The following is a 26,935-nucleotide window of genomic DNA, read 5'->3' as shown; positions in this document are numbered from 1 at the left end:
AATTTTTTTTTTTTTAACTTCATTAAGGTAGAGATGATGACAATTTAACTCTCAATTCCTGACCTGTTCCCTTTCATAAAGGTACATATTACAGTTCTGTGTTTTCTTGCTTCATGTCATTGCATTTTTTAAAACTATTATCTCTTGCTAGAGAATTCTAATACTATAATCCACATGGCTTAATTGCCATATATCATCAACTTAGCTTTCAAATTTTCATTAATTTCCTCTGGGCATCTTGCTAACAGACTTAGGAAAAACTCATTTCAAGAGATAAAAGATTGAAGCTCCCTTAATTCTGCCTAGTAAATCAGTTTTGTGTCTCTCATTCTCACTCTACCATAAAATGGTTGGTTAGTTTCCTCACTTCTGAACTTAGCATATCCAATTACTCAAAATCCTGACCTTCCAAACTTCTGCTATGCCTATCCATTGAATGAAGCCTACTGGTACCCTCTCCCTGAAACCAGTGTCCCAGCTACAGTAGGCATTTTGAGAAGTACTGCACCAAGTTAAATGCTGCTAAGAAAACAAGTAAGACCTTCAAGAGTAGAAAAGTGACCATTGGATTAGGAAACATGGTGGATCCTTACACATGAGCAAGTTAGTGGACTAAAGTCTCATTGAATATTGTAAAGGGGGAAACAATAAGTAAGGGAATTAGAAAAATGACAACCTAAAACTCTTCCCAGAAAGGTAGTTATGAAAGAGAGCAAGAGACAGGAGAGAGTAGGACATAAGAGATATCTCTTTTTTTAAAGAGTAAACAATATTTGAAGTCAAAGTAATAGGCTCAAGGATCAGAGAGTAGCTTCCGTGGGAACATTAGAGGAGAAGTAGCAGGACAGGGAATAGTGTTCAGAGTGGGATGCTTACAATGAAGATTTTCAATTTCAAAAGTGCTTGTATTGACAAGGTAAAGGGTCAGTCACAGGACAGGAGGCTCAAGTGTAATGGAGGAAAAGGATCATTGCAGGTAAAGATACTGCGGACTTTCAGGTCCCAAAGTTTGGACAGGTCTCTATATGGATTTTGAACACTCCAAAAATCGGGACAGGAGTAGGGTGAAAGATAGTGTCCCAAGAGCTAAAGCAATCACTGAATTGTGTATAACAGGGAGATGTTAAGAGAGTCACCAGAAAATTCAGTGGATCAGAAAGACATGAACTTCACATTTGCTGAGATTCTTGAGGGAAGTGGGGTGGGTGTGGATATGGTTAAAAAGCAGGATTGGGAAAGGGGGGAGACAAATGGGCCTCTCCCACAGGCCCTGAGATATACAGGTGAGGAACCAACACCTCTTCTTGGCAAGGCTCTGGGGAGACAGTGTCATGATATGGTAGTGACACTTCTGTGAGGTCTACCAAGAAGGTGAAGATAACAATCAGGCTTTCCTGATTGTTATCTTCAGGATGAGCTCTGGGAAACACAAAGGAAAATGGGGAACTGTGAGGTGGATGGATCATTTCTGAAGTGTGATTTGTTTATGATCTCACCTGTGTTTCCTTTTGCAGTACACCAAAAGATTATCAAAAAGAAAAAACACGCGTTCTTGAATATTTCCAGAAGAAATTTTCAGTAAGACTCCACACATCAACATTTCAGTACAGGTGTCAGTGATGTTAGATCCCTAAATTAAAAAAAATAATAATTAATTAATTAATTAAATTAATAACTTCTGATTACTTGGTCAAGACCTTTGTATGTAAAGATTCTTCTCATTAAAAACTATACTTCAGGCTGGAACTGTAGCTCAGTGGTAGAGCACTTGCCCAGCATATGTGAGGCACTGGGTTCAAATATCAGCACTGCTTATAAATAAAGAAAGGTCCGTTGACAACTAAATATAAACAACTGAATCTAGCTCTCCTTCACCTTCCAGGTTCCTCTTCAGTCTCGGCATAGATTCTGGATGTGTGTTCAGACAGTTAATGTATGCATGCACAAGACAGACGCATCTATAATCATGTCATTTATGCCATTTTGAAAGGAGATAATTTCAAACTAATTCATAACATTAATATTCATATTTTTTCTTTCTTCTTTGCTTCCCCAGTATGGATAAAAGGATCCATGGACACATAAAAAAAGTGTATGAAACTGTTTAAATTTTTATCAGGCATCAATTTATATATCCACCTCTGATATGGAAAAGAAGAGAAAAAAAATGATATAAAGGGAACAACCTTCCAAAGAGCCGCTGATTTATTAAAGGAAGACATGGGAACCTTTATTGATTAAATAAGCCTTTACTCAGTGCTCACCAAGATTACATGATTAGCGACAAAACTATAATTTCTTTTTTGGTGCTGGAGATGGGACCCAGGCCTCCTGCATGTGAGGCAAGCACTCCACCACTGACTATACCTCTCAGCCCAACAATAGTGATTCTTTTTTTTTTCTTTATGGCTAAATGGAACTCCATTGTGCATATACACACATTTTCTTTATCTATTCATCCATCGATGGATACTTATTCTGGTTCCATAGTTTGGCTGCTGTGAATGTGCTGCTATAAACATGGGTAGGCATGTATCACTGTAGTATGATGACTTTTAAATTTTTCAGGATAAATACTGAGGAGTGGTATACCTGAATCATATGATGGTTCCATTCTAGTCTTTTAAGGAACCTCCATACTGATTTCCATAATGGTTGTACTAATTTACAATCCCACCCAACAGTGTACTCACATCCTCTCCAGCATTTATTATCATTTGTATTGATTCCTGTCTTTCTGACTGGTGTAAGCTGAAATCTCAGTGTCATTTTTTTATTTTATTTTATTTTTTATTTATTTATTTTTATTTTTTTATTATTAGTTGTTCAAAACATTACAAAGCTCTTGACATATCATATTTCATACATTTGATTCAAGCGGATTATGAACTCCCATTTTTACCCTATATACATATTGCAGATTCACATCGGTTACACATCCACTTTTTTACCTATTGCCATACTACTGTATGTTGTATTCTGCTGCCTTTCCTATCCTCTACTATCCCCCCTCCCCTCCTTCCCTCCCCTCCCCTCCCATCTTCTCTCCCTACCCCATCTACTGTAATTCATTTCTCTCTCTTGTTTTTTTCCCCTTTCCCCTCACTTCCTCTTATATGTAATTTTGTATAACAATGAGGGTCTCCTTCCTTTACCATGCAATTTCCATTCTCTCTCTTTCCCTCCCCCCTCTCGTCCCTGTTTAGTGGTGATCTTCTTCTCATGCTCTTCCTCCCTATTCTGTTCTTATTTGCTCTCCTTATATCAAAGATGACATTTGGCATTTGTTTTTTAGGGATTGGCTAGCTTCACTTAGCATAGTCTGCTCTAGTGCCATCCATTTCCCTGCAAATTCCATGATTTTGTCATTTTTTAGTGCAGAGTAATACTCCATTGTGTATAAATGCCACATTTTTTTATCCATTCATCAATTGAAGGGCATCTAGGTTGGTTCCACAGCCTAGCTATTGTGAATTGTGCTGCTATGAACATTGTTGTAGCAGTGTCCCTATAGTACGTTCTTTTAAGATCTTCAGGGAATAGTCCAAGAAGGGGAATAGCTGGATCAAATGGTGGTTCCATTCCCAGCTTTCCAAGGAATCTCCATACTGCTTTCCAAATTAGCTACACCAATTTGCAGTCCCACCAGCAATGAACAAGTGTACCCTTTTCCCCACATCCTCGCCAGCACTTGTTGTTTGACTTCATAATGGCTGCCAATCTTACTGGGGTGAGATGGTATCTTAGGGTGGTTTTGATTTGCATTTCTCTGACTGCTAGAGATGGTGAGCATTTTTTCATGTACTTGTTGATTGATTGTATGTCCTCCTCTGAGAAGTGTCTGTTCAGGTCCTTGGCCCATTTGTTGATTGGGTTATTTGTTATCTATTTGTTTAATTTTTTGAGATCTTTGTATACTCTGGATATTAGGACTCTATCTGAAGTGAGAGGAGTAAAAATTTGTTCCCAGGATGTAGACTCCCTATTTACCTCTCTTATTGTTTCTCTTGCTGAGAAAAAACTTTTTAGTTTGAGTAAGTCCCATTTGTTGATTCTTGTTATTAACTCTTGTGCTATGGGTGTCCTATTAAGGAATTTGGAGCCTGACCCCACAATATGTAGATCGGAGCCAACTTTTTCTTCTATCAGACGCAGAGTCTCTGATTTGATATCAAGCTCCTTGATCCATTTTGAGTTAACTTTTGTGCATGGCGAGAGAAGGGGATTCAGTTTCATTTTGTTGCATATGGATTTCCAGTTTCCCCAGCACCATTTGTTGAAGATGCTATCCTTCCTCCATTGCATGCTTTTAGCCCCTTTATCAAATATAAGATAGTTGTAACTTTGTGGATTAGTCTCTGTGTCCTCTATTCTATACCATTGGTCCACCCGCCTGTTTTGGTACCAGTACCATGCTGTTTTTGTTACTATTGCTCTGTAGTATAGTTTGAAATCTGGTATCGCTATACCGCCTGATTCACACTTCCTGCTTAGAGTTTCTTTTGCTATTCTGGGTCTTTTATTTTTCCATATGAATTTCATGATTGCTTTCTCTATTTCTACAAGAAATGCCGTTGGGATTTTGATTGGCATTGCATTAAACCTATAGAGAACTTTTGGTAATATCGCCATTTTGATGATGTTAGTTCTGCCTATCCATGAACAGGGTATATTTTTCCATCTTCTAAGATCTTCTTCTATTTCTCTCTTTAGGGTTCTGTAGTTTTCATTGTATAAATCTTTCACCTCTTTTGTTAGGTTGATTCCCAAGTTTTTTTTTTTTTTTTTTTTTTTTTTTTTTTTTTTTGAGGATATTGTGAATGGGGTGTTTTTCCTCATTTCCATTTCAGAAGTTTTGTCGCTGATATACAGGAATGCCTTTGATTTATGCGTGTTGATTTTATATCCTGCCACAATACTGATTCTTAACACAAAACTAACCATTAGACAATGAGAAGAGCCACAAGATGAAGGAGCCTGAGCCCTGAATCATCAACAGAGGAAAGCTGCCCTTCTAAGCAGAACACCCAGGGTCTCTGGTGTGAGCTACACATAATTTTATATGGTGAACCATTGGAAATGTAGAATATTTCTATACCTAACCTATCAAATATATGCTAAGCTGGATTAAACACATAAAGGAAGTTTTCAGCAGAGATCTAGCAGTGTTCTATGCAAGAGAATATCAAGTTTAGTTAGGTCTGGTTTCTTTTAATCTGATGTCAATTTCTGATTTATTGATTCAATGTTTTTATTTTTGATTTTTAAAATTTCACATTTGCACAAAATCATTAATATAGTTTTTCTAGTCAACTATAAAAATCTAAATTAAAATGACAACTCTTATGTCTCCAATAAGAAACTTCCAATAGGGAACATAAATTAGGAGAAAAAGCTATTAGGTTAACTTGGTTATCTATATTACAAATACATTTTAAATTTTAGACATTTTCCTTTTTTATTTTTTTTTCATTCTGACAATAGATATATAAATGAAAATGTAAAAATTTTACACAATTTCATGTATTCTGTCATGAGTTTGTTAAGCAAGGATTGTCATGAAATATGAATTGTCATGGAATATGAATTGTCATGAAATATGAACCTCAAACCCAGTGACTGGTGTCAATGGTGTCTTATTATTTATTTGTAAAGAATAGCACCTTTATCTTAGACAAGAAGCTAGAATAGAATTGAAAGATAGAAAAGGAAACATCAAATTGATTCTTAAATAAGACCTCGTATAACATTAAGGAAAGTAACTTTATTAGTAGCAGTTTTACTACAGGTGCAGAGTATCACCCCCTTGGACTGGTGGTGGCCCATATAAGGCAACCAAGAATGGTAAATTGTATTGCAAAATGGTTATATTTTTGCAAAATGGTTATACTTTTATCTTGAAAATTAAATAATCATTCCAAGTAAGTAACCCAAATTAACATAGGCAGATAATAGCAGATCCATTCCTCTACAACAGAAATCCTAACCTGTTGTGGATTTACAAATATAAGGAGTGTTTTACCTAAATTTGAGCCAACTATAATGGCAGCTTTATGTTACCACGAATTCAAAGTGCTAAGTAGTTACCAAAACCCCCAGCTATTTTTCCTCTACCCCATCCTTGAGTAATTTGGCTTTTTGAACCTCTTTCCTTACGTCTACTATATATTCTTACATCTACTAATATTCATCATCATTGAATAGTCCTTTAAGTCGACTGTTATTTACCTTGTTAGTAGTTTTTCTTCATTTTTAAAATCAGTGTTCATTTTTCATTCTAAATATCTATTCTTCAGCAAATACACATTTAGTTATTAAACAACCATGCATAACACATATTTTATCTAGATGAATTCTATTCATGCCAAGCAATGTGCTGAACATTTTATCCTGGTATGAATCTCTACCAAGTTGACCTCACTGTAATGTGGAACCACTGATTAGTTAACAACGTTTAAAGTCAGACTCCGTGATCAGTTCATCTCATGAACTAAATGTTGCATGTCAATCAGAAAAACAACTGACCACGGAGAGAAACCACAGTCTTGGAAAAGGTAAGAGAGGCTTGAAATTTCCATACTCATATATAATGCACAGACCAACCAAGATCTAAAGGAGCCAGGCCCACTCATCGTTTAAGAAAAGAAAAGTGACCAGAATGACAACTTGATAGGTGTTCAATATCAGTGATGTCTCTTTTTTCCCACACATTTTTAATTGGTGCATTATAGTTGTACATATCAATGGGATTTGTTATTAGATATTCATATATGCGCACAATATATATATATAACAATATAATTTGGCCAATATCACTCCCCAGCACTTCCCCCTCCCTCCCTATCTCCCACCCTTTGGTCCCTTTCCCAGACTGATCTCCTTTTGATTTCCAGGAGATCCCCTCCCACCAAAGGTGTCTCTTGAGAAAACTAATGAATTGTGTAAATATTCTTACAAAAGAGCAATTTTTAAATGTTATTTAATAAAACATGAAGACTAGCATAACTGTATCATACAATTTTGTCATAAAATGAATATCGCCCCCCCAAAAAAAACAACACTCAACTTTTATTCATTTCTTGAGGTTCAAACTCAATAAAATTGTAAATGGAATTGTCATATATAAATCATACTGATAATGTTTATATTGATTTTGCCAAGATAAAACTTTCCTCGTCTCCCACTAGAAAGTTTGTTCCTCTGTTTAACTAGATTCATTCTCAGTGATCTTTTCACAGAACCACTTATCCTCAAATAACAAGGACCATCTATAACTCATTTCCACCTCAAGGTAGTAGATGAATTTGTGCCTGCCAAGTCACACAGGACAGAGTACAAAAGAAAGCAGCCTCATCACCAATCTCTGGAAGACTCAGGCTCAAGAAATAACAAAAGAACATGACATGCAGTCAGTACGCTGTATAGCACGCTCAATCAAACGGAGCAAGTAAATAGATTCCAGGATGTCTTCGACATGGTCTTGTAGCATTGTATTTCTCCATGAAAAAAAAGGTAATCAAAAATGCCAGACTTCTATTTCTCTTTATTTTCTAAATCACAATAATTATCTTGAATCTCATTTTCCCCAACACCTACAATACTAATAATCTTTCTCTTCTCTTTTGTTCAGACATGTTTTTCTCAGATTTGAAAGACCAATTCCAAACAGGAATATCAAGGATTTTAAAGTTCCATTACTAAACAATGTAATGTTGATGACATTCCCTTGTCAAAATACTTCTGTACAACTCCAAAAGTTACAGTTATCATACAATCAACCAAACAAGAAGAAGGATGAAACAGAATATTACTGTTCTACAAAATGAATCAGCTGATAAACTTCCCATCCAAATCACATTATTTCCATACCATTACCTTTGGTAGAGTATCTTGCAATGTTCTGCATGTTAGATAAAATATATAATAGATTATGCTAATAAAAGGCATGATTTCAGAAATGAACAATTAAACAATAACTACAGATCTTCTATGCCAGTTACTCCATAAATGCTAATAAAAACCTAATTTCTATCATCAACTTGCTGTAAAAGAAGAAGCAGGAAAACAAAACAAAACCCTTAATCCAAAGAATTGGCTCAATTTTTCTCTCAGTGTGGTTATAATATAACAAAGTAAGAAATACATGGAACTTTAGAATCAGGCTACTATTTTTCAAACTGATCTTGGCCTACCTGTGAGTTGTAAGGATGTAAATTAAATAGTCCTCACTTTTTAAGTCTATATAATTGGGATGATACCCCAGCAAACTGTTGAGGCTCACTGCAAGGGTCTGCATATTGTCCATCCCCAAAAGGTTAATGTGCTAGTAGTGTTGAGACGGTGGAACCTTTAAGAAGTGGAAATTTGTGGAAGGTAATTAGGTCATGGAGGCACTACCCTTAGGAGGCATTCATGAAGGTCTTATGGGATGGAATTAGTTCCCACAAGTGGGTTATCCTAAGGTAGCCTTGCAATGTAGTTGTACATGCAAAGGGGATTTGTTATTACAGATTTCCTCCCCTGAATTCCTCTCCACACACACCACATCATTGGCCTCTTCCTCCTACACTCCCGCCTCATAATGCCATCCACCATGAACCCCTCGCTAAAACTAAGCAGAGGCCTGTGACATGCTCCTGAACCTCCAGAACCATAAGCTAAATAAACCTCTTTTCTTTAAAAAGTACTTAGAACCAGGTATTTTGTTAGATTGCATACAGTGCCAGATGAGTACTTCCCAAGGTAGGTGACTGGCATTCTAGGACCTCTGCCCTTCCCTAAGAAAATGGATCCCCCAAATTAGTGGAATCTTAGAATTTCAATTCTGAAAGTTGAAAGAAGTAATATATGGATGGAAAAAAATACAAGAGCCTATTTATCTTGGCTAGGGTGCTGATGAGACAACCAGAAAGCCACAGCTGCCCTAATGCACCTTTAAATCTGAGAAAAGCTTTTCTATTGATTCTGTGAGTGGCCCAATATCTTTCAAATTAATTTTTCTTTTAATTCCCATTACTCGGAACTATACCACCTAAAGTAATCAACACCTTCAATGAAGAGGCACACTGTTCAAATGAGGGGAATTTCTCAAAGGTCAAGTCCCACTGCTGAAACCAAAGATTTAAAATACTATCATATTTGCAGAGCATTTTACAATTTTCAAAGTACTTTCACTTACTTCATTTGACCCCTACAATAATTCACACTGTATATAAAAGAGATCTGACATATAACCCCCGAACAAAGGGTTGGAGTCCCGACGAAATCCAAAGTCTGCTCAAAAGCCATGCTTTTCACTATGTCATATTATTTAGGAATGATAAATTTCAATTGCCATTTCACATAAATTTATATAAATGATAATTTAGCAGCATTTATTCACATAAATGACAATTCCAGATCCAAGAATTTATTGCAAAAACAATAAAACCTTCATTTGATTAATGGGAAAATGACACCTTGGGTAATTAAGTAACTTACATGAGAAAATTTCCAACTAAAATGGAAGTAGAGCAAATTCATAATGTATCGGACTTGGATGCCCTTCAAGAGAATTTTAGTTACTAAAGCAAGGGTGTCATCTTGAAGGTGGTCCTGAATGGTCAGCAGCTGTTTCACAGTGTTTGTCCAAGGCTTCTGACCTTGAAAACTCTTCAGGGAAGTCTGGCTTCTGTAAACTGTCTTGCCACCTACATCTGAACCTGGCCCTGTCCTAACCCCACAAGAGCCACACTGCATATACACAAAGCTGCCTTCAGGCTGAGCAGTAATTCCTGTTAGGCATTCAAAAATAGCTCTTGGGAGCTGGGGTTGTGGCTCAGAGGTAGAGTGCTCACCTAGCACATGCGAGGCCCTGGGTTCGACTCTCAGCACAACATAAAAAAAAATAAAAAAATAGCTCTTGGTAACCCATTCCTGACTTCTCAGGGCCTGAATCCATTCTGTTGTCTAACTCTGCATTCCTATAGAATCCTACCAGACTTAGTTATTTCTCCTAAAGTCCTCAGAAGTGACCAAGAGCTTTCCTCATCTCTCCAGGGTGGTGAACTGGAATGAGTAATCAGGTTCTGACCACAGGTTGCCAACCAGCTGGCTAAGCCCCACTCTAAGCTACATCCTCCTAAGAACCCAAACCCCCAACACTCTGTACAGTTGGGGTTGAACACACTCATCAAAATCTACTCAAGGCTGCCAGCCTTCTAGGGATAAGACATTCACGTCACCTGTGCCTTCCTGATTTTCCTGAAAACTTCATAGAATTCCCTAAACACCACTAACTTTCTTTGGCTTCAATGCTCCACTTTTCTCTTGCATTCAGGATTGTAAAATCACCAAGGTGCTGCATTAACTAGGTTTTCATTGCTATAACAAATACCTGGGACAAATCACCTTAGAAGAAGGAATAGTTTATTTTGGCCCATGGTTTTACAAGTCTCAATCCATGGTCACTTAGCCCTGTTGCTTTTGGCCTGTGGCAGCACAATAGGTCACAATGGAAACATGTGACAGAGAGGCTGCTCACCCCATGGTGGGCAGGAAGCAAAAGAGAAAGATGATGGGAAGGGGCTAGGTCCTAATATCCCTTTCAAGGGCAAGCCCCCAATGACCTAACTTTTTTTGACTACCTCCCATTAGTGTCACTGGCTAGGGAACCAAGTCTTGAACACATGGGCCTTTGAGGGGACATTCAAGATCCAAACTCTAGCAGCTGGTAAGGCTGAGGCACCCTCTGTTATGGGCTACATATGACATAATACAACCCACATATATCTCCCTTTGAATAGCTGGTGAATACTGTGCAAACAATACTGATGGTGTTTAAGGAATCTCCTTCTGCAGTAGATTCAATCTTCAGAATATACACCAGAAGGAAACAAAATTGAGACTGATTTGGTTTCCTTAGAGTACTGGAAGAAGTCTTTGAAATTCTTGTTTTAGGAATAAGCCTGGCAGATTTCACTGACAAATCCTGCAATTTAAAGCAAGTTTGTTTTTTTCTTCCAATGTTTGAGTGACAACAGAACTGCAAAGCAAACTTGACTCCATTTTTCTCATCCCAGCAGGACAACCACTCCCCAGGAGAGAAATTGTCATCATGAATCAACTGTAAAACACACAACCATTCTAACTGATTGAAAGAAGTGACATTCATGCCGAAATGGGAGGTCACCCTGGACACTTGAAATGGAAGAAGATAGCCAAAGAGGAAGCTAAGTCAGATCCGAGTTAGCATTTTAAAAGATTCACAGCAGAAGTAGACAAATAGAGGAGAATTCCTGAAGGAGAATATTTGAAGTTTCTTTGCATCTCTTGGTGGATATAATTTTAGACCTAAGTGAAAACCAACATATTGAAGATAAGAAACAAATTAGTCAACTATAAATTCCTAAAGATAAAAGCAATTTACTTGGATTTATGTGATACAGCATTTGGCTGGGAACATTTTCAATCTTGCTTATACTTTTTAAAAATCATCTTAATTGCTTACTTTGTAACATGAAAAAAAATTATAGTAGCCCAAAGCTCATACACATTTAAGTCAAAACCATTTAAATTTTGGCTTATTTTTCTGTATAGCAGAAAAATTTTGTAGGACTCCAACCCCCATGAAATAATTGGGACCCAAAGTTAACGACAGCTGAGAAACATCTTACAGATTCTGGCCCATAGACTTCATTTGCATTTTTGTCCTTTTTAAAGCCTTTCCTTAATGACTCATGAAACTATAATGTTTTTTTCATTTTGAACAGACCTTAAAAATCAAATCATAGAGAGTTCTTCCATTTTAGAAATGAAGAAATCAAAACTTAGACTGAGTGGACTTAAAATGAAATTCAACATCTAACACCTAGAGTCTGAAAATAATATCACAACACACGTAATGGACTTTACTTCCATTCTTTTTGTTCACTCAAGGATAGGACTATGATTTGTTGACCAAAGTTAAGACAGGGAAAAGGATAGTTTGTAAATCACAAATTCTGAAATACCCAAGTTTAGAACCACACGGTGTGTACTGGCTCCATCATTAACTTCTCCGAACGAGATTGTCATTAACTGCTACCTTAAACATATTGTGAGCCTTTTTCAGAATTGATCAGGGTCCTTCAGCAATATCTAGGAAAACAACCACTTATGGTTCCACCAATGCCAATAATTCCACAGGACAGGACCTAAGAGAACTATCTTAATCTCCATAGTGGGCCAAAATGGATGTACCTCCCAGCCTTCAATGTGAGACTGCCATTCCTCTAAAACTTCTAACTTCTCCATCTGTCTCTTGGCCTCGTTTATGTTGGAACAGACTGCTTTCATGGCTTGGAGGGCTTCCATCACTGCCACGTAGTCACTGTGTTTCCGTGGAGTCCTCTTCAGCAACTCCTGTTTATACACACCAAAAAAGGAATTACCCTTTGATCTTCAGTTTTCTGGAACAGTAGGTTCAGACTGACCAGGAAATGAAAATCACAAAGATCCTGAGAGCCACTTTAAGTGACATCACAAACTCCAGTGAGAGTAGGATCAAAAACAAACATGGAATCCGTGAGCAAGCATGATCCCAACGCATATTTTCCAATCACTCCAGTTTTTTCCCCTCAAACTTATTTTATTTTTAAAAACAAAGTTACATTTCTTCTTTCAAGTCATCAAATAACTCACCTGGAGCATGTAAATTTTTTTTATTTATGTTTGACTTTTATCCTAACAGAAGCACATCTTTATATCTTAATTACATTTTCCTGGAGTCTTTAACAAAATAAATCTTCAAATAAGTAGGTTCCATAATGTCAAGAATAATTTAAATGTCTATTTTCTAACATTTTTTTGAGAAACTAAGCAAAGCAAATTTTATGCATGTCTTACATTCAGCAAAATAGTTTACACATTTCGCAATGCTCCATCATTAAGGAGCCATTTACAGGGCTGGGGTTGTAGCTCAGTGGTAGAGCGCTTGCCTAACATATGTGAGGTACTGGATTCAATCCTCAGCACTGCATAAAAAAAAAATAAATAAAATAAAGGTATTGTGTCCATTCACAACTTAAAAAAATTTTTAAAAAGCAGCAATTCATGTTGTTTCCACCAATTACTTAATTCCTCCTCTGTGATGAATGAAGAAACACATATCCAATATGTTCCTTTTTGTTTTGGTGTCTAGGGGGTTGGGGGGAATTTTAAATTTGTGTTTTTTCCATTCAGGATATCAAAATTAGAGTAATCTTTAATCTTTTAAATATATTAAAAGGTCTTGTTAGCTATTGTTTAGAAACACAAAATTAAACATCTTCACCCACTGTCTAGACAGTTGTGACCACATTACTTTTAATTAGTCATTTGTTTCCTTACTATAGTTGCCATCATGTAGCTAACACAATTACAGAAACCCTGAGGCAGCCCTTCAAAAGAATTTTCTTAATTCCTAACATGCAGTGGAAAGTGGGCAGTTCTTACACTCTCCTGAGTTGCCCAACTTTGACCCTGCATTTGGTCTGTTCACATTCTGTTCTGGAGAGCTAACACCAGAAAAAAAAAAAAAAAAAAACTCGTTGTGCCACTCCCAGGACAAGATTTAAAAGTTAAACTGGATCACAAACCCATAGAGGAGAAATACAGCCTTCACCAGGAATTCTGTGGGGTCCAAGTACTTGTAAGTTATGTGAAGTGGTCAAGCCAACCTGTAGGCCATGAGATGGGTCTCTACGGGTTGAATATAGATGATGTGAAATAACAAGAGAAACCATCAATAATAACCTGGCAGTTATTGGCCACACACCTTGTGTTGACTGGTTGACTCAATCATTTCAAGTTCCACAGACCAATGGTTTATTTTTTGAACACTTGTGTTCCAATACCTTTAATATTTTTCTCTGAATAAAAAAAAAAAAATCACTCCAAATCAAAGAGAATCCCAGCACAATTCTTCAGCTGATGTAACAAACATCAACACCAATACTTCTGCTACAAGAGTAAATAGTTTTTCCATGTTTGTGCAAATAGTATTCACCAAAAGGGAAAAATCATCTTCTTAATATTCCCATCCCTTCTTACTCTTAGAATAAACAAATTTCTGTTGGGAATGGTGGTATACACCTGTAATCCCAGCTATTCAGGAGGATCACAAGTTCTAAGGAGCCCAGTGAACTTAGTGAGACTGTGTCTCAAAAAATAAAGATATAAAAAGGGGTGGGGATATAGCTCAGTGATAGAGTGAGTACTTGTTCTGGGTTTAATCTCCAGTAGGAGGAGGAAAGGAAGAAAGGAAAGAAAGAAAAAAGGAGGGAGGGAGAGAGGGAGGGGGCAGGAGAAGGAAGGAAGGCTGAATCATAAATCCTCCGAGATTCCACAAAATTTAGGACAAAGAATAACTGCAGTTATGAATACACATACAAACTGAGTTCCATAGTTAGAGGGCTGTAGGGATTCTCAGAAGGAAAGAAAAGAATTATTTACACCAATATTCTCTACTTCCAAAGACTGTGCCAAAGCTTTGCACAACTGGAGACACCTGCGTTAGCTTCTCTGTATGAATATTTTTATGATTTAGCCAAGCAACTTTTGACTTTCTTATAAGAGGCATTCTTTTCAAACATATTTTACACAGATAAACTTTATGCAACTGACAAAAGTTGCAGTTAAATTTATATCTTAAAAAATAAATCAACAAAAACACCATTTAATGTCTATACCGTTTCTATTTTTAAAAATGTAGATGTCAACTAGATATTGATGTATTAAAATAAATCAGAATCAAATAGAATAATGGATAAAATGTATAGAGTGCATGCTATGCTAAATGACTTATATAAAATAGTTAATCATTATGTTAAATTCTATGTGCACATGTCATGCATATTCACTCACAAACATAGAGATATACATTCTCATAGTTACATGTTATAATTTATTTTTCTTCTTCTTCTTTTGGCATAATCACATCACCATCTCTGTTTCATCAATGAAAAATCAAGGCTTGAGGGTTTAGATTACATACCCTTGTCAGAGACCTAGTAAGCACCATACTTGGGATCTGAACTCAGCTCATGTACTCAATCACTACTTCCAACTGCCTATCCTGATGGTATAACTCCAAAACACAAGCTTTAAAAATTGACACTCTAACCTATTCATTAAACCTTGCAGTAAGTGTAGTAGTTAGGACAGTACAATATATTTCTCATTATAAAAATATTGCTTCCTATAATGAGGCTACAGATTTATAACCATTATTGGGCCACTTCTTGTCTTTAAGAGGTGTGGTATTTTCTTAGCAATATCATCTCATTTCTACCATTTATTGTCCCATCGGATCCACCCTATTTCCTTACAATTTTAAAACCAGACTCTGAAATTACTGCAATTTTGACATTAACTTCATTAGCATCATGAAGTCACCAAAGTTTGGGAAAATCAAAAACTATACAAACTGTGGTTTCACTTAAAATAGCTAAAGGGCTATATGAACTAGACATAATGCATTTAATGGGATCTCTCTTCAAACTAATGCATTTATTTTCTCTAAATGAAACTCAAACAAGTATGTTTTCTACAAAGAGCACTAAAAGCCTTTTTCAGTGGCTTTTCTACTAGAAATATGCTTCTACCTCATATATAAGTTTGTGACAAAATAGCCATTTTTTCCAGTAACTTTTTAAAAAAAAAAAAAAAAAGAATGTCAGACTCTTTAAAAGACAAATCTTTAAAAGATCATCAGCAAAATATGTAGGCATAAAGAAAATGCTACAATGACAAAGCGCATAAAATACCTTCAAGAGCAGAGGGTACTTGCATATCCTTTGAATCGGAGTTACCAAGTATCCTTCCAAGGGGACATCTGTATTATTTCTTCCTCCGAGCAACATGCAGTTCTGAGGTGGAAATAAACATAATTAAGTACATTTTGTAAACCTGAGGCTGTTAAAATTTCTTCTATGGTAAAATGTTAGGCTGAAAAGTTGTTAAAGCCTGTGTCCATAGTCTTCTTTCTCTGGGACGAGCACATTGTTCTTGTCACAAATAACACAGAGACAGAGAGAAATACCTTGGTCTTTCAAATAGAATACAGAATTCAAAATATGTTTCAATGTATAGCTTAAAAATTAGTTTATATATTCTACCGAGAATAATGTTTCAGGGAAAAGGTAGAGAGGGAGAGGGAAAGACATGGATGGGTGGACAGATGATAGCTAGACAGAGGAAGGATAGAGATTTTGTTTATAAGGAGAGATACACTGCACTGTAAAAGAGCAAGTGTCCAGATAATTGGTTTCTAACTTCTAACCCAGGCTCTTCCACTGGCTGGTGACACAGCTTGGACTAACCTCAGAATTCCACTTTTCCTCTCTGTAAAATTGGTAGGTTTTAACCAAGTGATCTCTAAGCCACTTTTTGCTGTCCCACTCTGCCAGACACCTGGCAGCCAACTCAAGAGAAGTCAGTCAGACAGAATCTCCGTAGATTCAAGGTGAATGGAGAAATCCTTAAATCAGTAATCACAGTGAACTGAAATTGAAGGCACATCCAATGACCATAGAGTAGTGTTTAAGAGAAAACTGATTCCAATAAATAAAGCCACCATTTCCTAAACAATGCAAAGAAACAGACTCAAAACTTGCCAAAAATCTTATGACCATCGTAATTAAATATATATTAGATAATAAATATCCAATAAAGGGAGAAGAGAGCCTCTCAGATGTCAAACTGGTGAGTTAGCACCTTTCATGACATTGCTTTAAAACACTGTCCCTTCCATATTCATTGAGAAGGCAACCAACTGCTGAGCAGGAACCCATGCAAAAGGAAGACCAATGGTGGGGAGAAAAAATAGCCGAAGCCAATCACCACTTTAGACTGGTTACATATATATACTGTAGAATCTTTATGCATGTGTAAACATATGCTGCCTAAACAATCCTCCAGAAATTTCAATGATCATAAATTTCAATGATCATCATACAGAGGTGGTAGCATAACCAAGGGGCCAAATCCAGGAACTCTTTGGATGTTTGTCAAAGGGTATTGTCACTATTGAATAAGGAAATGAATAAGGAAAATGACACCAGAGATGTAATCTCTATCCTAAGGTCATCCAGATAATTCAGGGTGAATGCATGCCAGGGCAAGAAGTAGAGAAGCAGGTTCCCTCTACACAGGCCATAGAAGCCCCTGAACACAGCATTTTTATCTAGGAACTTTACACAATTCACTCGGCCAACTAGATTAAAAGTAGAAAAGAACGTATTAGGCAAGAATTCTCACACTTCAGAAAAAGCCCAAAACATTCAGTAAGGTAAAGGCTTTCCTAGCGATGGCAGAAGAGATGATCAGTACACCCTCTTTCCAAATGACAAACCAAAAAAGACCAATTTCACGACTCTAGAAATCAACTGTCGTAGAACAAATGCAGACGTGTTTATTCACGAGGAATTTTTAACCTGAGGTAAGAACACTGAGAGTCTGCAGCATTCTTGCTTAGACTTATCTTCTCCCCGGAACCCATCCCCACCCGCAGCTCATACTACATAGAGGTTTTCTCCAGGCGGTACCATCACAGTAGTGATGTCAAGAGGAAGAGATAAGCCTGGGAGGAAAGGGAGAAGGGTCCCTAGGTAACTTCCTGGCAGTAGAGCACAAACAGCACCTGCAGATATTTGCTAAGAAACTTACAAACAGGCTATTTTTAAATCAGGACCTACGTGACTGGGGTCCATGCCTCTCCAAAGAAGGAAAAATACCTGATTGATATTTTATTGGACTAAAGTCTGCATGAATACCTCATGGACACCGAATGCCTTATCCAAAATTGGGCAGGGGGCTGACTTCCTTAAATTTACAGATCTATATAAATCCCTGGACAATAGTCACTCTTGGGTATCCTCTCTTGGGACCCCTCCTTCTTTGGTAGCTCTACTTCCTTTCTGTTACTCTAATAAATCCTGTTACTTTGCTCTCACCCTTGTGTCCATGGATTTTATTCTTCAAATTCATGAGACAGGAATCCAACCCCACACTCTGGGCTACAGTAGCATTAGCCTGGAAAACTTTCTGCCAAATGGGGATATAGGGGGATGTAGAGGGCAGGAGTGCTGTCAATTAAATTAGAACTCCATAAAGAAAACAGGGAATGCCCCTAGTTTCAGCAGCCTGAGACTGCAGTGTTGTTTGGGGCAAGGGTAAGACTAGCAGATTAGCCAAAAATTTACAGGGAAAATATGGAGTGCTATACATGGCTTAGAGAAACTCTACATTTATCTCTGGATGACTGGGAAAGCTGTATGCACTTGCAGAAAACAAAGACCTGAGAAGATCCCTAGAAAGAAAGACCTGAGTCAACTTGCAGACCGACCACCTGGCCTTTGAATGTGTCCATACCCACACTCACACACAGATCCATGGACAAGAGAGAGAATTATGCTCTGAGAAATCACTGGCTGACCACTAAACTAAGCAGTCAAACGAGGGATCTCTAAAAAACAAGTCTGAATTATACGAAAATAAAGTGAGCAGAGATATCATCAGCTGAAGATAGATGAGAAGAAAGATTCCTCAAATAAGTCGAGGCAAGTTATTAAAAACAAAGCAAAGAAACGAACAAATAACAATAATCAATCTCATGGAGAAAATATAGAATCCAGAATTGCTATCATAAGTTATTTAAAATGTCTAGTTTTTAATTTAAAATTATGATATGCAAAGGAACAGGAAAATGTGACTCATACACAGTCAATAAAAACTCTGAGTATACTTAGATCCTGGATTTAGCAAACAAAGACTTTGAAACAACTATTATAAATATGCTCAAAGAATTTTTTGAACTGAAAGACAATATGTTAACAGTGAATAAACCAATAGCAAATCTCAATAGAGAAACAAACTATAAAGTCAAAGCAAATACACATGGGATAGGCTACACGGCAGGTTTGAGATGATAAAAAGTCAATGGAAATCAAGGAACGTGAGGGACTTCTTAGGGTGATGGACATACTAAAAAACTGGATTTGGGGGGTGGTTGTATCACTCTGCACTCTGCTAAATATCACTGAACTGTACACTTACAATGTAGTTCTCTGTGGTGTTTAGATTATCCAAGTAACTGCCAAAATATGCATTTATATATGCTGCCTTAAAAAATTAAATATATATTTTGCTGGTTTCGTGAAAACTACTATATATAGAATGGTCTTTACATTTATTTTCTTCCACATCCTTGATTTGCCTCCTGTCTGCCACTGCCCTACTTAAAGCTCTTGGGACAAGGGAATAAAAACCCTAGGGAGCTGAAAATATAAAGCAATGATGAACTGTGGCAGAAGTTCTTTTTTCACTAGAAATCTGTGGGGTCTCACAAGCAATTTATGATCATCCAGGAGAGGGCATTAGCAGGACTTTCCTATAGAGAACTCTGTTCCAGCTCTAACTGCTTACAGTCATCAAAGGGCCGACCCTAGCTTCTCAGCCTGGGTATGCAAAAAGTCATCTCACAAAGAGCTTTTTACACCACACTGATGCTTCCTTGATTCTTCCTGGGCCCATCAATAAACATCAGCCTAGGATAACACATAGAAATACACTTACCAAAAGAAACGTCCGGATTGTTCTTATTTTGTTAAGTTCAAGAAGCAATTTTTGTGCCTTCTCATGGTTGCTACAGTATTCATCATAGATACGAAACCTGTCTTTCTGTGAATTCAAGATAGAATAAATTAGAGTCAGCTTATCTGCCATTTTGAAATTTTAATCTAGGTGATGATATACATAAATAAACTTTACTATGTCTCAAGAGCCACTCTGGGTGTGTACGTGTATTTGTTTGTGTGTTTCCTTGTTATTTATGTGTTTTCCCTGATCCATAAAAAATAACCTAGAAAAGGAGACAGATATATATTATTATATTCCAATATGATGACTGCAGTAATAAAAAAAAATGAATCAAAGTGGTAGCAAAGTACAGAGAAGAGAGCACTCAGCTTTGCCATGAGAATGGAGCTTTAAAAATGCCATTACTTCCAAGCAAGGTCCTGTGGAATAAATCCATGATTCCCAGGCAGGTAGAGGGAAGAAAGGTATTTTTGACCAAGGGGGGAAAGCATGTGCCATACAAACCTGCAGTTAGTAGACACCAATCTGAAACGTTGTGCTTAACAGAGACATTGACATACAGGGCAATATCCAGCAACAAGTGACTAAGATAATGATAGACCCTGAGACATGAGATCTGCGAGGTCATTTCAGAAAGAGATATCTGTTGGTTTAGAAAAGTCAAGGAATAATAACTACTTTCAAATAGCTGTCATACTATAAAAGAGTAACAATTCTAGGTAGCTCTCGCAAAGAACATTAGGATCATTAGGCAGAAATTGCAAGGGCAGTGATGGACAGATGTGGGATCCATGCAGAAATCTAGTAATTAGAGCTGTCATTAAAAATGATTAAGTAGGAACACAAGGAAGTGGTGAAGGCGTTCCTGCCCGGTCTTCATAAATGGATAGTGGAGTTTTTCCTTAAAAGAAAAAAAATAATTTTACTCGTAATTCCTAAGCCCCACTCTATCTGTAAGATTTTTTTTTTCCTCAAAGTAGCTAGGAGGTATCAAGGAACAACAAAAGAGGAAGACACAAAAAATAATTGATCAAATAGTAGAACAGAAGTGTGTCCTTTGAAATTTCAAAGGCATGCATTCAGAAACATTAAGCCCTATTTTATATAGCCAGCACAGAATGTACTGAACTACTTATCTCAAGAAATGGTATGAGCCACGAAAAAAAAAAAAAACATCAGAAATAACTTAGCTAAATTCAGGGATGACAGATTCATAATGTGCTACTAAGGAAGTGACTGTCAGGACACAAGATTCCCATGTGCACCCCTGGCTTGAGATAGCAACTGCTTCAGCTGGCAGAAGATTCTGATCCCTTCATGAAAGGAAACAGGACACAAACACCCATAGCCTCCAGTTGTGCCCAAGAAAAGCATGGCTTGATCTTCCTGCTCCCAAGAGCCTCCCCCCTTTAAGATAATCACCTTCTTGAAATATTTTGACTAAACAGAGCCTACTCATCACATATAGATATAAAAATCACATAGAAAAACCTTCACAAAAGACTAAATGGAAAATCAAAAATATACAAGGTTGGATTTCTATAATGCTGTCACCCGTTTTTTAAGTAAAATATGAATTCTGTAGCATTTTGATAAATACATGGACTCAAATTGGTATTCTGAAAATGAGCATCTATGAAACGGCATAAACAGCAGCATGCTTGCATGCTTTTTTTTTTTTTTTCTTTTTAAAGTATGAATGTTCTCTAGCCTGGAAACCATTCTCCCAGTACAGGTGGCTTCTAATTTTACACACTGATTGCATAAATGATTTCAGCTATCAAATATAAAGACACGGAAACGATCACACAGGCACGGGGTGTGTAACCTGAGAAAAATTGAGCTTCAACTGCTTCTTCCTTCCATGCTGCTCATTCAGAACAACCTTCTGAGAAGCCACCCTTGAGGAGAATTCAGTGACAGGCATACTGGGTTAGTTCACCTCCAGCTTTGTCACAAGCCAATTAACAAGGGAACATTCTGACTAATAAAAGGCTTGAAGTGCATTATAAGAGTGAGGATTTTCCGCCTCAAAAGAAAAATGCTCTATGTTTGAGAGAAACATAAAAATCCATTCATTATGAACAGCCTGAATATTCATTAGAATTCAAAGCTACAGAGGATGCGAAGAACTAACTTGTCAGGAAAAATAAAAGGCTGTTTATTCTTTGCTGAGTAAAATGGATGATGCAGGGCACTCTCCCCATTTCTGGCTTGAAGTGCAAGATTTCACTGGCCTTAAAAGACCCTAAACTTTTGGCATCCCATTTTATTTCTAATGCTGAATTCACACATAGTACTATGCCAAGAGCTAAACCTTAAACTCAAGAAAGGCAGAGCTTTGTAAAAGAAATAAAAATGTATCCTACAAAGTGAAGAAAGCAGGTCCCCACTTCCTGTTGAGCATTGGGTTCTGGGTGTAGGCATTCTTCCACGACTTTTAAGAATTCTTTATGTACTGCAAGGATATCTTCAATGTTTGAGAACAACATCTGTATAAAAGAAAAAAAAATGGGTAAGTGCAACAGCGAAGCAAGTTGAAAAGAAAAAGGAGAAAGTCACCTTTGCATTCTCTTTGCCTCTCCCAACGTGGCAGTCTCCGCAAAAAAGTATAAGGGGAAGACTATCACCCCAATGGGCTATGAGGGTACAATAGTCTCTCTCCAAGTGAAACCTTCAGTGGATAGCTACCCACATCCATTCCTTTCTCTCACCTCGCTGGCAGAACCCCAACTTTGTCTGAACTTCCCCTGTACTCCCACACTCTGGGAACCAGGACCCTATTCTTGGCTCTCAGGGCAAAGCCTGAGTCTCCAAACCCAAGCATGACAGTCCCACCATTTCCGGGATGGGCTTCAGGTAAAAGTTTAGGAAGGCTTGTTGGCAAGCTTTTGGGGTACATGTGTCTTTGCTCCTAAGAAGAGTATCCTGAATGGACAGTCTCCTTCTCCTTCTAGAAGGTGTTGTGGCGGGGGGTGGGGGGGGTGACAAGTAAGACAGCTACAGGGTCACTTCACAATCATAGGAGAAGCCAGCTCAGGAGCAATGCTGATAACCTGGATGGCAGAGGTTAGAGAAGATCTAGTAACTTCTTGGCCTCCCTGAATCACTAAATGGAACTTTTCTTTTATTCAGAGACCTCATTCTGTGAGTGAAAGTGTCTTCTAGTCCATCTGAATTATAGGTTACTTTTTCTTGCAACCAAAAATTCACTAACTAAAATACTGCCATGGCAGGAAATTTTGAAATGAAATTTATCAAATTCTGTTATGTGCATGTATAAATATGTAACAATGGCACCATTGTGTATAATTGTAATGCATAATTAAAAAATAAAAGAAAGGTGCTTAAATTATGAGGAAATAGGGTCAGAAGAACCTAAAATATCCTCTGAAATTTTTTTCAGCAAAATAAAACAGTAAGTCAGCATCAATACCAACAATGATTTATACAATTTAAATAATCACTATAGCATACTTAGTTTTCATTTGCCATCCTTTTTCGTTTCTTCACAATTTTTCCTTCACTATTCTGTGTGTGTATATGTGTGTGTGTGTGTGTGTGTGTTTTGCTGAGAATGAAACCCAGGACCTCTACCATTGAGCTCCATCCCCAACACCCTTTTCCTACATATTAAAAGAAAATATTTATACGTTTATGTCTGACTTAAAGATATCATGTGGACTTTCTCTGATGCACCACAGTAAAATATCCAGGTCTGAATTCTTTAGCTATCACAGAGACAGGAAGTCACATTTGCCCAAGCCTGCCTTCTTGAACAACCTCTAGCAATCGTCTGACACCTCCCTCGACTTCCTCCCTCTCCTAGACACTGAAGTTCTTAGTCGTATTTCCTAGAATTTTTTTTCCTTCCTCTTTGCAAATATCTCCAAGATCTTGATTTGAAAAAAATAAAAATAAAAATTCTCTATGCCCTAGGTGCCGTATTCTTGACCTCCCTTTATCCAAACCCTAATTACACCTTTTCATACCATTACCAATGCAAATGACTGGCACAGGAACTTAGAATAGAACCACAGTCACACTGAAGATCCTGAAGGAGCATCCCACAGGGACCACTTTATCTATGGGGAACTCATGCCCTCTGCACCCCCTCACCTTCACTGTTTCTTCTGTTACATTCTTGTCCACCTTTGCTGCAGCACACTGGTTCATTCTATGTAAGAATGCCTGCATGAAACAAGAAAAGACATTATGAAGGGAACAGAAGGTTCATAAAATGACTGGGTGTTGATCAAAATCCAATTCATTTTTTACAAAAAAACCAAAGCTCAAAAATCCAATAGTTGAGTCAAATGCTGGCCATTAAACTTTGACTAAAACAGTTTTGTTACCACATGTCAGATCCTGGTGCATTGCTCTCTACCTGAGAATCAAACTCCTTTTATGATGTTAAACAGAGCCCACAATGATCAAATCTATATGAATTAAATTTATCCACCAGTAATAAAAACTTACTTAAGTTCTGGAGTAAATATTTAGGGCCAGATGTTTCCTAAATGTATAAGCATTGCAAAGTACAAAGAGACTAAAATCTAATGAAAAAATGGTATTTCTGATTAAAAAAAAAATCCAGGAATTCTGAGGTGACTCCCTTAGAAGTGAGAGAGTCAGAAATAGATACATACATACACACACATCCTTGCCAATAACTATTTTCAGGTTCTAAACGGAATGAAAGAACTTCCTTTCCTCACTTCCACTCCATACGAACACACTTTCAGGAAGCCAGAATTTAAATTTCTGGGTTCAGGTCAGAGCTCTTCATTTCCCTGTGGTTGATAAATGAGCACAATAGTATTCCAAAGATCCAGGCTCAAGCTCAGGATGTATCTCAGAGGTAGACAGCTTGACTAGTAGCATGCTCAAGGCCCTGGCTTCCATCCCCAGATTGTGGCAGGGAGGGGATGGAGACTTCTCGATGGCCATTAAACTTTGACTGATACCTAAATAGAGCATGATGATTGACTGATATTGAGCTTTAAAAAACAAAGTTTTAAAAGACAAGGAAAAGGAGACATTCCATTTAGCAAATCTGGTTTATACCCTCAAAACATCATCTATTAACTATACAGTGACCAGGTAAGATCATCCAGAGCCTGGGAATGTTGCTTAGTGGTAAAGCATAAGCAAGCAAGTGTCCCTGGGTCCAATCCCAGAACCACCACAAAAAAAAAAAAAATTCATTCCTTCCCTTGTCTAAGAAGTTTGCCACCACCCGCAAGTCAGGACAGGACAGAACTGTACAGCACATCAACTACTCAGGGCGATACAGAAGCACAGGAGAACCTCAGGCTATCACATCAAACAAACAAAAACTAAGGCAAGAATCATATCTTTGGTAGGTTATATTTACTAAGATTTAGAAGATTAATAAAAATTTACAAAGACTTAAGAGATTAACACAGCCCACAATTGTTCATAATGTTCCAAAATTATCATTGCTACATATTTCTAAGGACAATTTGAATATATCTTAAAGGGTTTGGTTTTGTTTTGTTTTGATTTTCTTTTTCTTTCTTTTTTAGGTTGTAGGCATTGAACCCAGGGCTTTGTGCATACTGAGCAAGCACTTTACTAATGAGGCACATCCCCAGCCCTTTCTCAAATTTTTAAAAGGGCATTTCTTTTAATCTAGAAATCCTACTTCTATAAATTTATCCTAAAAAATATTCAGACAATGGGTTTCAGAGCCCGGCATAGTGGCTCACACCTACAATCCAGGAGTTCATGAGGCTAAGACAGGAGGATCACCAGTTCAAAGCCAGCTTCAGCAATGGTAAGGAGCTATGCAACTCAGTGAGACCCTGTGTCTAAATAGAATACAAAAAAGGGCTGCGGATGTGGTTTAGTGGTTGAGTGCCCCTGAGTTCAATCCCTAGTACCAAAAAACAAAAGCAGGGTGTGGGCTGGGGGGTCAGAACACTGATTAGAAAAGGAGAAATACTGGAAACTATTGAAAGGTCTATCAATAAGGGAATCACTAAATACACTACAGTATATACAAATGATGGGTACTGTGGTTATGACAAAAGCACAACCATAAATGGAATGTGAAGAGGCTGGGGATGTAGCTCAGTTGGTAGAGTGCTTGCCTTGCATGCACAAGGCCTTGGGTTCAATCCCAGCACCATTAAAAAAAAAAAAAAGGAATGTGAAGAAAACTACACGTACACACATATGCAAATGTGTATATAGGACAGATATTCTTAAAATATTGTCTGGTGAAACCCATGTATTAAGTAGCACACCTAATATATATGTATATCTACACACATGTATAATGTGTCTATTCATACTGAAAAAAATAGGTAACATATATACCAAAATGAAAACAGTAGTTACCTACATGTGGTAGGAAGGAGGCCTTCGTGCACCTTATTTTCAAAATACTCAGCATAACTTGTGTTTTGTTAAAAAAAAAAAAAATTGAAAAGAAATCAAACAAATGAGCCCTCAAGAACTCAATTCTAGCATAAGCATCAACACCATCCTTATTTCTGATTCCACCAATTCATCTTTCAGATTCTATAACTATAAAGACATATCAAAACTAGCAGCCCCAGCCTAGAATCCCAACAACTTGGGAGATTGACACAGGAGGATTGCAAGTTCAAATCGTCTCAGCAACTTAGCCAGACCTTATCTCAAAATCAAAAAATTTAAAAAAGGCTGGAGATGTAGCTCAGGGGGAAAGTACCCCTAGGCTCAATTCCCAGTACCTAACAAAAAAAAGACAAAAAAACACTATTAGCCCCAACTCTTTAACATCAGCTGAATTAAATAAAATGAATAAGTATTAGCTGTAACCTTCATTTTTTATTGAAAATATGTGATACAATTGTTGAACTATTATCTGAAGTTATACATAAATGGCCATGGAAAATGATTTTTGAGTACCATTTTAATTAGTTTTATTCTGTTTAATTTTTAATTTTAGTTTTGCTTTTCTTGAGTATTTTCCAAGTGCTCATACCAGATATTCTCTTTAGATCTTTTTATTTAGTCTTAAAATAACATGGGTGGTTTATTTGCCTAGTTTACATTTTACATTGACCACACAGTAAACAGGTAACCTCTCGTGCAAGTAGAATTTAAACTTCACCTCTGCAATTATAAACCTCTTCTTCATAAATAGAACCCAGTCACATTCTGAAACCAAAAATTTGAAAGCTACAAAGTTGAGTCAAAATGTAAGTTAAAAGGGAACATACAAACTAATAAGGTACACCACATCTTTATCTGACAATTTTTTAATCTTCTTACCCTCCAGGACAGTATGAAATATTTTGTTAAACTGTATATATAAGGAAACCTG

General features: G+C 37.1%; 1 protein-coding gene across 1 annotated transcript in view; it reads right to left on the bottom strand.

The window, feature by feature from the left end:
• The window catches only part of Prex2 (phosphatidylinositol-3,4,5-trisphosphate dependent Rac exchange factor 2), a 284,195-nt gene that overhangs the window by 192,403 nt on the left and 64,857 nt on the right, over positions 1–26,935 (bottom strand). Inside the window, exons 2-7 of the mRNA XM_071602347.1 lie at positions 23,716–23,787; positions 21,966–22,088; positions 19,573–19,677; positions 15,765–15,866; positions 12,220–12,381; positions 1,497–1,630 (exon numbers count right to left, since the gene is read on the bottom strand). Of these exons, the coding sequence (XP_071458448.1) occupies positions 1,497–1,630; positions 12,220–12,381; positions 15,765–15,866; positions 19,573–19,677; positions 21,966–22,088; positions 23,716–23,787 (698 nt within the window). The remainder of the gene's footprint in view (positions 1–1,496; positions 1,631–12,219; positions 12,382–15,764; positions 15,867–19,572; positions 19,678–21,965; positions 22,089–23,715; positions 23,788–26,935) is intronic.

The sequence above is a fragment of the Marmota flaviventris genome, chromosome 15 (assembly GCF_047511675.1).
Source record: "Marmota flaviventris isolate mMarFla1 chromosome 15, mMarFla1.hap1, whole genome shotgun sequence".
NCBI lineage: Eukaryota > Metazoa > Chordata > Mammalia > Rodentia > Sciuridae > Marmota > Marmota flaviventris.
This window is presented reverse-complemented; position numbering and strand designations above follow the sequence as displayed.